The 13,220-nt window shown below is 42.0% G+C and overlaps 1 protein-coding gene across 2 annotated transcripts in view; it reads right to left on the reverse strand.

Moving 5' to 3' along the window:
* Positions 1-13,220, reverse strand: part of LOC144484679 (interleukin-1 receptor-associated kinase-like 2) — a 74,912-nt gene that overhangs the window by 15,063 nt on the left and 46,629 nt on the right. For both annotated transcript variants that reach the window (XM_078203139.1, XM_078203140.1), the window contains exons 6-9: positions 10,781-10,845; positions 4,834-4,948; positions 3,812-3,927; positions 1,555-1,765 (exon numbers count right to left, since the gene is read on the reverse strand). In XM_078203139.1, the coding sequence (XP_078059265.1) occupies positions 1,555-1,765; positions 3,812-3,927; positions 4,834-4,948; positions 10,781-10,845 (507 nt within the window). The remainder of the gene's footprint in view (positions 1-1,554; positions 1,766-3,811; positions 3,928-4,833; positions 4,949-10,780; positions 10,846-13,220) is intronic.

The raw sequence follows: 13,220 nt of genomic DNA on the forward strand, positions 1-13,220 counted from the left end.
TGGTTCAGACCTGAGATTTTTTTCTTAGGCTGAGTGCGTATGGGGGCGTCTGAAAGCAGATTTCCAAGTCGGATCTGAATTGCGCCCAGTTTCAGCACTTAGAATGAAAATGGTAAAATCAGGTCCATTATCTAAATGGAGAGAGATTGCAGAGCTCTGAAACATAGATTGATTTGGGTGTCTTAGTGTAGGAATCGCAAAAGGCGATGTGGATTGGCAAGTAATTAGGAAAGCTAATAAAATGTTATCACTGATTTCGACAGGAATTGAATACAAATTTGGGAGTTTATGCTTCAGTTATACAAAACATTACTGTGATCACATCTGCAATATTGTGTACAGTATTGGTCACCATAATAAGAAAGGATGTAAATGGGTTGGAAGCAGTTCAGAGAGTATCACACTGATACCTTGAATAGATGGGTTGTCATATGAAGGAAGGTTGGATGGGCTAGACTTGTGCCTGCTGGAGTTCAGAAAAGTAAGAGAGGACTTGATTGAAACATAAGATTCTGAGGAGACTTGACAAGGTGGATGTGGAGAGAATGTTTCCCCTTGTGGGGGGGATCTGCAACTAGGGGCACTGTTTAAAAATAAGGGGTACGCGCATTTAAAATGGAGATGATGCAAAATGTTTTCTTTCAGAGGGTCATGAGTCTTCGGAACTCTCTCACTGAAAAGGCATTGGAAGCTAATTCTTTGAGTATTTTAAAGGCAGAGGTGGATAGATTCTTGGTAAACAAGGATAATTTGAGGTTACTATTAGATCAGCCATAATTTTATTCAATGGCAGAACAGGCTTGAAGGGCTGAATGGCCTACTCTTGTTTGTATGTCACCCAATGTTATGTTAGATACAGAAGGCAAGGGTTGAGGGAGGGCACATATATCACAGTCAAAGGGGCTTAGAGGTCAGACCTAACATCTACCCCACAGAACTTGAAAATTCTGAATCATGTCCCCTCTTCCCCTCCCCCTGGAAAGTAAATTAATTTCCCTATGGAAATAAGATCAGTTCTGATTAATTCTTGATAATTTAGAACATGAAATCCCAGAATCTTCTTTGTTCTCTGAATTCTGATGTATCAACAACCAAGAAGGGCCCCAACACTACCCACATCATTCTAACTGAGGCCTCACTACTGATCTATATTAGGATATATATATATTAGGTGATAAACTAATGTCTTGTAGTCAAATATCCTTATGATGGATGCCAAAATTGCATTAACCTTTTCATTTAGTCTGAATACTTAAATGAATGGTCAAGCCATTACCTAAGAATGGAATAGGAACAGGAATACACCATATGGCTCCTCAAGTTCCACTATTTAGTATGATCATGGTTGATCTTCTACCTCAAATCTATTTTGCAAAGCCTAGATTCCCTGAGAAACCAAAATCTCTGTCTCTCAGCCTTAAATAGACTCAACAATGGAGCATCCACAACCCATTGTGTTAGACAATTCAAAACAATCACCACCTTTTGAGTAAAGACATTTCTCCTTCCCATAATCCTAAATAATTGATCCCTTACCACAGGCAAACTACTTACTATTCCAAAGCTAAAGGTGTCAACTTTTACAGACAGCCACCTGTGCCGAATAAACTCATCAGGAAGATAGGCTAGAGGTCCCTGCAAAGTCTTGGTCTTCAGGGTAGTGTGGCTGTTGATGGGGTTCACATTTTCGCTAAGAGGACCAATCTTCACCAGACCAAAGTCTCCCAGTTTTGGTGTAAAATATTCATCTAGCAGAATGTTAGAACTGCAAAAGCAAGAAAATTATGAAAATCAAACAAGAGACATTATTTGGTAAACTATTAATTATGGCTTAAGTTTTCAGTAATGATATTATAATCTTTATCCTGACATTTGATTTTCACAATCACATTTAAATTACCAATTACCAATTTAAAATCCCTCCACCAGATTCTCAATGTATATTGTTAAATTTGACTATATATATTCTATATGGATTTCATCATGGCTATCTAATCTCTGGGTTTGAATGTATAACCATCTGGATTTGTGGAATACAGATTACATTAGCCTATATTACTAGGAAGATTTGATTTCAACTGCACCATTTTGTGGAAGAGCCCAGCAGAATCTAATAAATGAGGAATTTGAGAACAATCTTGTACATCCAGTACCTGTTTCAATGAAATGCTGAGAAAAGCCTGGAACTAGGCTGCCCATCTACCAACATTCTCGACTGCAGTTAGTGCACAAAGATGAGAGAAAAGGAGAAAAATAGTAATATTAAACTCAATTAACTGAATAAAAAAAGTAGCTAGAAACTATCCCTTTCACCCCAATGGATAGATGTAGGTTGTTTCCCCTTGTGGGAGAGTCTAGGACAAGAGCCATAATTTTGCCCTTTTAAGAGAGAGATTAGGAGGAATTTCTTCTCTCGGAGGGTAGTGAATTTGTGAAAACCTTTACTGCACAGAACTGTAGAGGCTGGGTCATTAAGTACGTTCAAGGTAAGATGGACAGATTTTTAATCAGTAAGGGGATTAAGAGTTATGAGGATAAGGCAGGAAAGTCGAGTTGAGGATATCATCATAGAAACCCTACAGTGCAGGAAGAGGCCATTCGGCCCATCGAGTCTGCACTGACCACAATCCCACCCAGGCCCTACCCCCATATCTCTACATATTTTTTACCCGCTAATCCCTCTAACCTACACACCTCAGGACACTAAGGGGCAATTTTAGCATGGCCAATCAACCTAACCCGCACATCTTTGGACTGTGGGAGGAAACCGGAGCACCCGGAGGAAACCCACGCAGACACGAGGAGAATGTGCAAACTCCACACAGACAGTGACCCAAGCTGGGAATCGAACCCAGGTCCCTGGAGCTGTGAAGCAGCAGTGCTAACCACTGTGCTACCGTGCCGACCTATCATGCTTGATATCAGATCAATCATGATCTCACTGAATGACGGAACAGACATGATGAGCTGCTTAGCCTACATCTGCTCCTATCTCTTATGGTCTATGGGCCAATGTACCTCGAAGACCCTGGCTTCCAGACAAATCGTTTAATCTCACTTGGGGGAGAAGGGGGTGGAGTGCTGTGTTGCTAAGCTAGGAAAGGCAAAACAATAATGGGCAGGATTTCCGGTTACAATTCCTATCCTGTACCTTTCTGCAAAGTGCACATACAGACTTCAGGCAAGGATAGGACTGGGCCCAGCTATGATGTGCCACCAGTTGTTCAGTGTTGTGGAGGATACATGACTACTTTAGGGCGGCACGGTAGCACAGTGGTTAGCACTGCTGCTTTACAGCTCCAGGGACCTGGGTTCGATTCCCGGCTTGGGTCACTGTCTGTGTGGAGTTTGCACATTCTCCTCGTGTCTGCGTGGGTTTCCTCCGGGTGCTCCGGTTTCCTCCCACAGTCCAAAGATGTGCGGGTTAGGTTGATTGGCCATGCTAAAATTGCCCCTAGTGTCCTGAGATGTGTAGGTTAGAGGGATTAGTGGGTAAATGTGTAGGAATACGGGGGTAGGGCCTGGGTGGGATTGTGGTCGGTGCAGACTCGATGGGCCGAATGGCCTCTTTCTGTACTGTAGGGTTTCTATGGATATTCTTCTATGGAGGTATCAGACTTTGATTACTATCTTCAGATTACTGTCTTCAGAAGCAGATTGGAAAATGGGGGGAAAAGAGGCCTTGAGGAAGGTGATGAATTACAAAGAAGCATCTATCTAGTGTAGGTATATGCTTTTCACATCTAGTCTGATCTCAGGAATCTAATTAAAACAGGATTGGTGAATGAAAATCTGGAATTGGCAGTTTTACCTTTTTATATTTCCATGAATTAGAGGCACATTATTCTGATGCAGGAACTGTATTGCCCTTGCTACGCCAACTGCAATGTTAATACGTCTGTTCCATGAAAGTGCATTGGCAGGATTCTGGAACAAAAAAGATATTATTTAACAATTCCTTGGTGCAAAACAAAAGCACGCTGGGCTGTTAGAAGTGCTGCCTTTCAGATGAGATGTTAGACCAAGTCTTGCCCTTTCACATGGACATCATATGGTCCCTGGCACTGCTCAAGGACAGTAAGAAGTTTAACAACACCAGGTTAAAGTCCAATAGGTTTATTTGGTAGCAAAAGCCCCAAACCTTTGGAGCCTTAAGCTCCTTCAGGTGAGTGGGAATTCTGTTCACAAACAGGGCATATAAAGACACAAACTCAGTAATATTTGAAACAAGAAAATATTCTGTAAATTGAGTTTGTGTCTTTATATGCCCTGTTTGTGAACAGAATTCCCACTCACCTGAAGAAGGGGCTTAAGGCTCCGAAAGCTTGTGACTTTTGCTACCAAATAAACCTGTTGGACTTTAACCTGGTGTTGTTAAACTTCTTACTGTGTTTACCCCAGTCCAACGCCAGCATCTCCACATCATGACTGCTCAAGGAAAACCAGGGGAGATTTTTATGCCATTAAAAGATTACTGTTTACTTCTCAGTTAACAGGACTGTCTGATCATGAGCACATTGCTGTACACAAATTAGCTGATGCGTATGTCTATGTTACAGCAGGGATTGCACTTCAAAAAGTACTTTGTTTGTGAAGAGCGTCAGAACCAGCTGAAGTCATGCGATTTTACCTTCTTTCAGTCTTTAAATGCCTGCAACAGATAGATACCAAGTAACTGAAGCATTGCTCAGTTGCATCATGGGTAGGATCCCAGATTAACGTAATAGCTGCTTGATCACTGTTGGGAGAGTGTCTTTACAGGATTACAAGTTTAAATGGACAATTCCATTTGTAATTTTATACATAAGTGAAAATGCAAGAATGACTGCTTACCTCGCACTGAAGTTTGCTCTCGAGTGAGCCGTTGGACATGTAATGATAAATGAGGCAGTAAATGCCATTTTCAGCACAGCAGCCTTCCAGGGGCAAAATGTTCTTGTGTCGAAACCTGAGGTGGAAGAGGAAAAATCAAACTCAAAAATGTATTTGAAACAAGAACAGAAATTTCATGAGAATCTTGCACCGTTGCTTCCATTTATGCAGCAGCAAATCACATGGTTCATCTTACGAGCGCACAGATGTATATTTTCATCTCATTTTGAGCAGCAACTAAACAAAAATCTGTTGATTTAAAAAGCGAATTACTATTTTGGACTTTGCAGTGAGTCACTGAGGGAGAGCGAGAACAGGTTGGGCCATGATGTGAACAGCGTAGCCTCTTCTATTGGAGCTCAGGATATTGGTTTGTGTCACTGTTCTCAAAATGGTGAATTTTCAATCTCAGCAATGACAGTAGGGAAATGAGACAATCAGGCGAACCCTTGGATCACAAGGGAAGAGGAAAAATTGGAGAATCAACTTGAATATTAGTATTGGCAGGTCATTTGGTTACAATGTAAAAAGATCTAGAGCAGGGGAACGGGAAGTTAGACTCAGAGTTTGAACTTTGTCAACAGCATGAAAGTGGAGAAGACCAATTTCACCCCCATGAACGCCTTACCTCCTTCCTTTTTAAACTTCTTATATTTCAGCTTTATAATATTGAAAAAAGCCAACAAAATAAGTTACAAATCTATATCAGTTTCATTAATACCGCACTGTCAGTAAACCTGACATTACAGAGGGAATATTCATTTGTGCTACAAGGGTTCTCACAGGTTCCATCAGTGGAATGGAGGTTACAAGTTCGAGATTCACTGCATTTACAATGTGTTGTGGGATGGATGCTTGAACAGTCTCCCAAAATCTACACAAGTTGTTTCAAACCTGCAGAAGGTTCTATAGGGGAGGCACTCTTATTCAGCCAGAGTCAGAATTTTTCTACTTATCCCCTCAAAAACCGCAGGACAGGGACCAGCAATGACGCAACTTGACGTGATTTGGTTAGATATTGAGCACATGGGCGGTACGGTGGCACAGTGGTTAGCACTGCTGCCTCACAGCGCCAGGGACCTGGGTTTGACTCCTGGCTTGGGTCACTGTCTGTGTGGAGTTTGCACGTTCTCCCCGTGTCTGCATGGGTTTCCTCCAGGTGTTTCCTCCCACAGTTTGAAAGATATGCTGGTTAGGTGCATTGACCCGAACAGGAGCCAGATTGTGGCGACTAGGGGAACTTCATTGGTGTAAATTTAAGCCTTACTTGTGACTAATAAACAAACTTTAAACTTTAACTTTACTTTATCTCTCTGAGTTCGTTAGGCTCAATTGGTGGCCATTCATATTGCCACATGACTGGATGAACTGATGCCTAGTGCAGAGTTAAGATAGTCAGTAAGCCAGTTACACCAGTGTATTTGTTTGGAGCTCCATATTGATCAAGGAAGCAGTAGCATAGTGATCACTGCACTGGTAATCCAGAGGTAAAAGCACATTACTGTGGATACTGGAATCTGACACAAAAACAGAAAATGCTGGAAAATCTCAGCAGGCCTGGCAGCATCTGTGGAGAGAGAACAGAGCCAATGTTTCGAGTCTGGATGTGGAACAGTCATCCAGACTCAAAATGTTAACTCTTGTTTTCTCTCCACAGATACTGTCAGATCTGCTGAGATTTTCCAGCAATTTACTCTGTTTTATCAAACTACTCTGAAAAGTGCATGGACTAGAGCATTGACTGCATTGGTTCAAGAAGATGACTCATCACCACATCTCAAAGTCATTTAGGAATGGCCAATAAATGCCAAACTTAGCAGCGATGCACACATCCCAAGAACAATTATGAAAAAAGTTATGAAGTTAAATTTTTCTCTTTTGCCTGAAGTTGGTCCCCAGAGGTGGGATCAAATGGGGAATAGTCACAACGTTGGGCCTTCAAAAATCAGTTTGGTAATGGGGATGGAAGTAACTGTTGAACATATTGCTGCCTGCATATCCCATTGGGTGCCTCCTGAAGGTAGCAAGTGCATAAAATATACTTGGAAAGAATAGAAATTGTTGAATTACACTTCCTCTGTGTATCCATTAGGTTGAAATTATCAAAGTAATGAACAAAGCCACAGCCATCCAGGGCACTAAGGTTACATTATTTGGTAGCTTGTTTTGTAAAAACTTTAGAAACATAATTAGAACAGAACAAAGAACAAAGAACAGTACAGCACAGGAAACAGGCCCTTCGGCCCTCCAAGCCTGTGCCGCTCCTTGGTCCAACTAGACCAATCGTTTGTATCCCTCCATTCCCAGGCTGCTCATGTGACTATCCAGGTAAGTCTTAAACGATGTCAGCGTGCCTGCCTCCACCACCCTACTTGGCAGCGCATTCCAGGCCCCCACCACCCTCTGTGTAAAAAACGTCCCTCTGATGTCTGAGTTATACTTCACCCCTCTCAGCTTGAGCCCGTGACCCCTCGTGATCGTCACCTCCGACCTGGGAAAAAGGTTCCCACTGTTCACCCTATCTATACCCTTCATAATCTTGTATACCTCTATTAGATCTCCCCTCATTCTCCGTCTCTCCAAGGAGAACAACCCCAGTCTACCCAATCTCTCCTCATAGCTAAGACCCTCCATACCAGGCAACATCCTGGTAAACCTTCTCTGCACTCTCTCCAATGCCTCCACGTCCTTCTGGTAGTGCGGCGACCAGAACTGGACGCAGTACTCCAAATGTGGCCTAACCAGCGTTCTATACAGCTGCATCATCAGACTCCAGCTTTTATACTCTATACCCCGTCCTATAAAGGCAAGCATACCATATGCCTTCTTCACCACCTTCTCCACCTGTGTTGCCACCTTCAAGGATTTGTGGACTTGCACACCTAGGTCCCTCTGTGTTTCTATACTCCTGATGACTCTGCCATTTATTGTATAACTCCTCCCTACATTATTTCTTCCAAAATGCATCACTTCGCATTTATCCGGATTAAACTCCATCTGCCACCTCTCCGCCCAATTTTCCAGCCTATCTATATCCTGCTGTATTGCCCGACAATGCTCTTCGCTATCCGCAATTCCAGCCATCTTCGTGTCATCCGCAAACTTGCTGATTACACCAGTTACACCTTCTTCCAAATCATTTATATATATCACAAATAGCAGAGGTCCCAGTACAGAGCCCTGCGGAACACCACTGGTCACAGACCTCCAGCCGGAAAAAGACCCTTCGACCACTACCCTCTGTCTCCTATGGCCAAGCCAGTTCTCCACCCATCTAGCCACTTCTCCTTGTATCCCATGAGCCTTAACCTTCTTAACCAACCTGCCATGTGGGACTTTGTCAAATGCCTTACTGAAATCCATATAGACGACATCCACGGCCCTTCCTTCATCAACCGTTTTTGTCACTTCCTCAAAAAACTCCACCAAATTTGTAAGGCACGACCTCCCTCTTACAAAACCATGCTGTCTGTCACTAATGAGATTGTTCCGTTCTAAATGCAAATACATCCTGTCTTTAAGAATCCTCTCCAACAACTTCCCTACCACGGACGTCAAGCTCACCGACCTATAATTTCCCGGGTTATCTCTGCTACCCTTCTTAAACAACGGGACCACATTCGCTATCCTCCAATCCTCAGGGACCTCACCCGTGTCCAAAGAAGCGACAAAGATTTCCGTCAGAGGCCCAGCAATTTCACCTCTCGTCTCCCTGAGCAGTCGAGGATAGATGCCATCAGGCCCTGGGGCTTTGTCAGTTTTAATGTTCCCTAAAAAACCTAACACTTCCTCTCTTGTAATGGAGATTTTCTCTAACGGGTCAACACCTCCCTCCGAGACACTCCCGGTTAACACGCCACTCTCCTTCGTGAATACCGATGCAAAGTATTCATTTAGGATCTCCCCGATTCCCTTGGGTTCTAAGCATAATTCCCCTCCTTTGTCCCTGAGAGGTCCGATTTTCTCCCTGACAACTCTTTTGTTCCTAACGTATGAATAGAATGCCTTAGGATTCTCCTTAATCCTGCCAGCCAAGAACATCTCGTGACCTCTTTTTGCCCTTCTAACTCCCCGTTTGAGATCTTTCCTACTCTCTCTGTATTCCTCCAGAGCTCCATCTGTTTTCAGTTGCCTGGACTTAACGTACGCCTCCCTTTTCATTTTAATCAGATCCTCAATTTCCCTGGTTATCCACGGCTCTCGAATCCTACCTTTCCTATCTTTCCTTTTTACAGGCACATGCCTATCCTGCAGCCTTATCAATAGTTCCTTAAATGACTCCCACATGCCAGACGCGGACTTACCCTCGAACATCCTCTCCCAATCAACATCCACCAATTCTTGCCTAATCCGGCTATAGTCAGCCTTCCCCCAATTTAGAGTGTCAAATTATCTTTCTGAAGACAAATTCAGGGGAATATCCATGATAAAAAAGGAGAGTCAGTGTTTGATCAACATCGAGTACAGTGAAGGATTACTTGCTACATGACTCTAGCTGAGCCTCATGTGAGTCTCCCAAACACTAAAAGGAGATTGACAATCTAGTCTTTGTTTGAGGATAAAGTGCAACGAGAACACAGATTGCCCTGCTCTATAGAAATTATTCTTAACTGCACTGGGTATACCTACACCAATGGACTGCACGGGTTTCAGAGGTGGCTCACCACCACTTTCTCAAGGGCAATTAGGGAAGGGCAATAAATGCCAGACTAGCCAATGATGCCCACATTCCAGAAAGAATATTTTTAAAATGACTTCCGAGTCTTTCAAAGAAAACAGTATTGGCATAATAATTTTCCAAAGAAATCTATTTAATAATTGTTTAAAACATTTATGAGCCATTATTAGCCTGATTAAGGTAAAGTCCAGGTGGTCCATCATGGGCTAACTTTCAAACTTATGATGGTAGTAAGTTATGGAGCATCATCAGTCCCACCTTGTGGAACAGGAGTTCAAATTAGGCTCCAAAGTTGTGCTGAAGCCAAACAACACTCTGTCGGAACATCCAGTTACCTCAGAGTAGGTAGTACATTAAAATTTAGAGAACCTTCATATGACTATCAGAATCAAAGTAGTTTGTTTCTTTTCCCCTTTGGAACAAGCCTCACAAGACGTGTGGAAACAGGTGTCGGAGGATAAGAGGAGCAATTTATAGAACAATAGATAAATATGATTTTCCTGAGTTAACCTTGTGGCCAGGTATGACACAACCTGTCTTTAGTCAGATAAAGCAGCACAAGATCTAAATATAGAAAACACTGTCGAAGTTTGAACATTTCGACAAAGAAGATGTCTGACATCACAACCTAAATACAGAAACACACATCCTTCTGGACAGTAATTTTCTTGAAACATTTCTTCTACATAATGAGACTTTAAGATTTAGAAAGCACAGAGATCATCAGTTGGTAAGTATTTATCTCTACAGTCTCTTCTGCTTTAAACCTGTTAAACCTATAGGGCCAGATTTTTCATACTCCTCTGTGACATGTTTCACAGCGGCAGAGGCAGTCTGTCATTGGCCAGTGGTGGGAACTTCTGGTTCCACAACTGTCAACGGGATTTCCTGTTGTTTTAGACCTCCCACCACTAGGATGGACGTGGTGCCTGTTTGCAGTGAGCAGGACTACAAGATCCTCTTGGCGTGAATGGCCAGAAAATTCCAGCCATTGAGTGTAGCCTGGGTAGGAACTCCCTCTCTGTGGGTATCTCCTGATCCCTAAGCAGTCTCTCTCTCTCTCTTGGCAACTCAGCTAAAACCAAGGAGTCACTGGATGTAAATTGTAGTCATATCCCATGGTGCACACAACACACCAAAGTGTGGGTAGTCTCCTGGTGTGGCATTTTCTCATCATGAAAACATCACAGGACATAGAGGGACCTTGCCCCATGATAACAATATACTTACTTGTAAAGACTCTCAACCTCTCTGTGAAAAAAATCCTGTGTGATTTTCAAGTTGATGTCGTCAACCTATACAAAAAGTATTCAGATGTGAGATACACAACAAACAGTACAATTTACAAAACAAAGAAATTTCTATATAGTATCCCTCAACAATAACATAATAACCCATAACTTGTATTTCTGTGAACATACAGAAAAATATCCCAAGGCATTTCGGAGACACTTAAAAAACTAGCAGCCTGAAGGAGGAAAAACCAGGAGGAACAACCGAACGTCTGGTTGAAGGTGGGCAACATTACAGAGGTCAGAAGCTCAACTTGAAGTCAATCAAGACGTTGAGGCTAGTTCAACCTGCAGTATTAACCGCTTTCTGCACCTGAATGCTAACTTGTGGTGTTTCTTGTACGAACACATCAAAGTCTTTGAAGTCTCTTACAAGTTTCATGCTTTTATTTAAAAAAAATCCATTTTTCTATTCTAATGATCAAAGTGAATAACTTCACTCTTCCTCTTTTTACTCCATCATCCATCTCATTGCCCATTCACTTAATCTCTTTGCAGCCTCCGTGCCTTTCTCACAGCTTACATTTCCATCTAGATTAGTGTCACCAGCAAGCCGAGATATATTTCTCCCTATCTCTTCACCCAAGTCACTAATATGGATTGTAAATAGCAAAGGCCCCAGCACCGATCCACTAGTTACAGCTTGTCAACTTGAATATACCCCATTTATGTCTTTTCTTTGCTTCCTGGCCAGTAACTGATCTATCCAGGCTAATATATTATTCCTACTCTTATCTATTAACCTTTTGTTTGGTGCCTTACTAAATATCTTTTGGAAATCTGACATATACTCGTTCCCCTTCATCTACCCTACTAGTTACAACTTCAAAAACATGAATAAATTTGTTAAACATAATTTCTCTTTAGTAAAACCATGTTGACTTTGTCAGATCATACTATAGTTTTCTAAGTGCATTATTAAGACTTTCTTAAAATTAACTTTCCCAAGACTCACGTCAGCCAACTGGCTGGTAGTTTTCTGTTTACTCTCCGCCCACTTTCTTGAATAGCGGCGTTACATTTGCTAACTTCCAATCTGCTGTGACTGTTCCAGAATCTAGGAACTTTTGTAAACTGATAGTCAGCACGTCCACTATCACAGTAGCTGTCTATTTTAAAACCCTAGCCTGTAGGTCATCAGGCCCTGGGGATTTGTCAGATTTTAGTCTATGCTTCTCCAGTACTTTTTCTCTAACGATATTAATTATCTTAATTTTATCATTCTTTTTAGCACCTTGGTTACCCTCTATTTCTGATATGCAACTTGTGTCTTCTACTGTGAAGACAGACACAAAATATTAGTTCAATATCTCTGCTATTTCCTCATTCACCTTGGACAATGATTAATCTCACGGGTCTGTCGGTTTATAAGGAGTGCCTAAAGGCTGTGTTTTACTTCCTTTTTTTATATAAAGCATGCAGGCTGCTGTACTACCAAACAAGTCTCTGAGGTCTTTAGAATTCGTAGAACTATCATTAACAGTATGGAATGCCATTATTTGAGTTCACATGTGATACTTTAGTAGGTACTTCCCCTTTATTCAACGCCACAGCAACGCCACAATGCAAACAATGAAATCAGAAGCATTATTCAATGTTACAGAAAATTAATACTATACTAAATAATTTTCATGCAACTACTATTGATTTCCAATCGGAGTTGCATTATTCTGACAGATTTCCGAGGGCTGATTTCAACTCTACCCAACCAGTGGAAACATTCAAACATATGAACTAGAAGCAAGAGTAGGCCACTCAGCCCCTCGAGCCTCCTCTACCATCCAATAAGATCATAGCCGATCTAAATATAACCTCAGCCCCACATTCCTGCCTACCCTCAATAGCCCTTTATCTCCTTGTTAATCAAGAATCTATCTAGCTCTGCCTTAAAAATATTCAAAGACTCTGCTTCCACTGACTTTTAAGGAAGAGAGTTCCAAAGACTCTGGATCCCCAGAGAGAACAAATTTTTCCTCAGCTGGTAACTGGACATGTTAATAGCAAAAATGGCTCAACTGCCTTATCCAAGGAGCTGCTGCTTTCCCTTGGGTTAAAATTGTTTAACTCATTCTTAGAGCAGGTGAGAGGGACACTCATTGGAGGACAGAGCAGTTGGTATTAAATACTCTGATCAAACTCCAATACCAAGAGGCACAGAAAAGGAGAGATGATTTTATTCTTTAGTTTCTCTTGAGGTCAGGATGAGCAGGCCCCACAACAAAATTTTGGGCACTCTCATACTCCAGGGTTCCCTTCCTACAACCATGTGACAACGACACCACCACCGCCGCCACCCACCTCACTTCAGCTTTCACCTCATATGCGTTCCACTGTGAGTTAAAAACAGCCCTTTTATCTCTGGCAGCAAGCATCGATTA

The sequence above is a fragment of the Mustelus asterias genome, chromosome 3 (assembly GCF_964213995.1).
Source record: "Mustelus asterias chromosome 3, sMusAst1.hap1.1, whole genome shotgun sequence".
Lineage (NCBI taxonomy): Eukaryota > Metazoa > Chordata > Chondrichthyes > Carcharhiniformes > Triakidae > Mustelus > Mustelus asterias.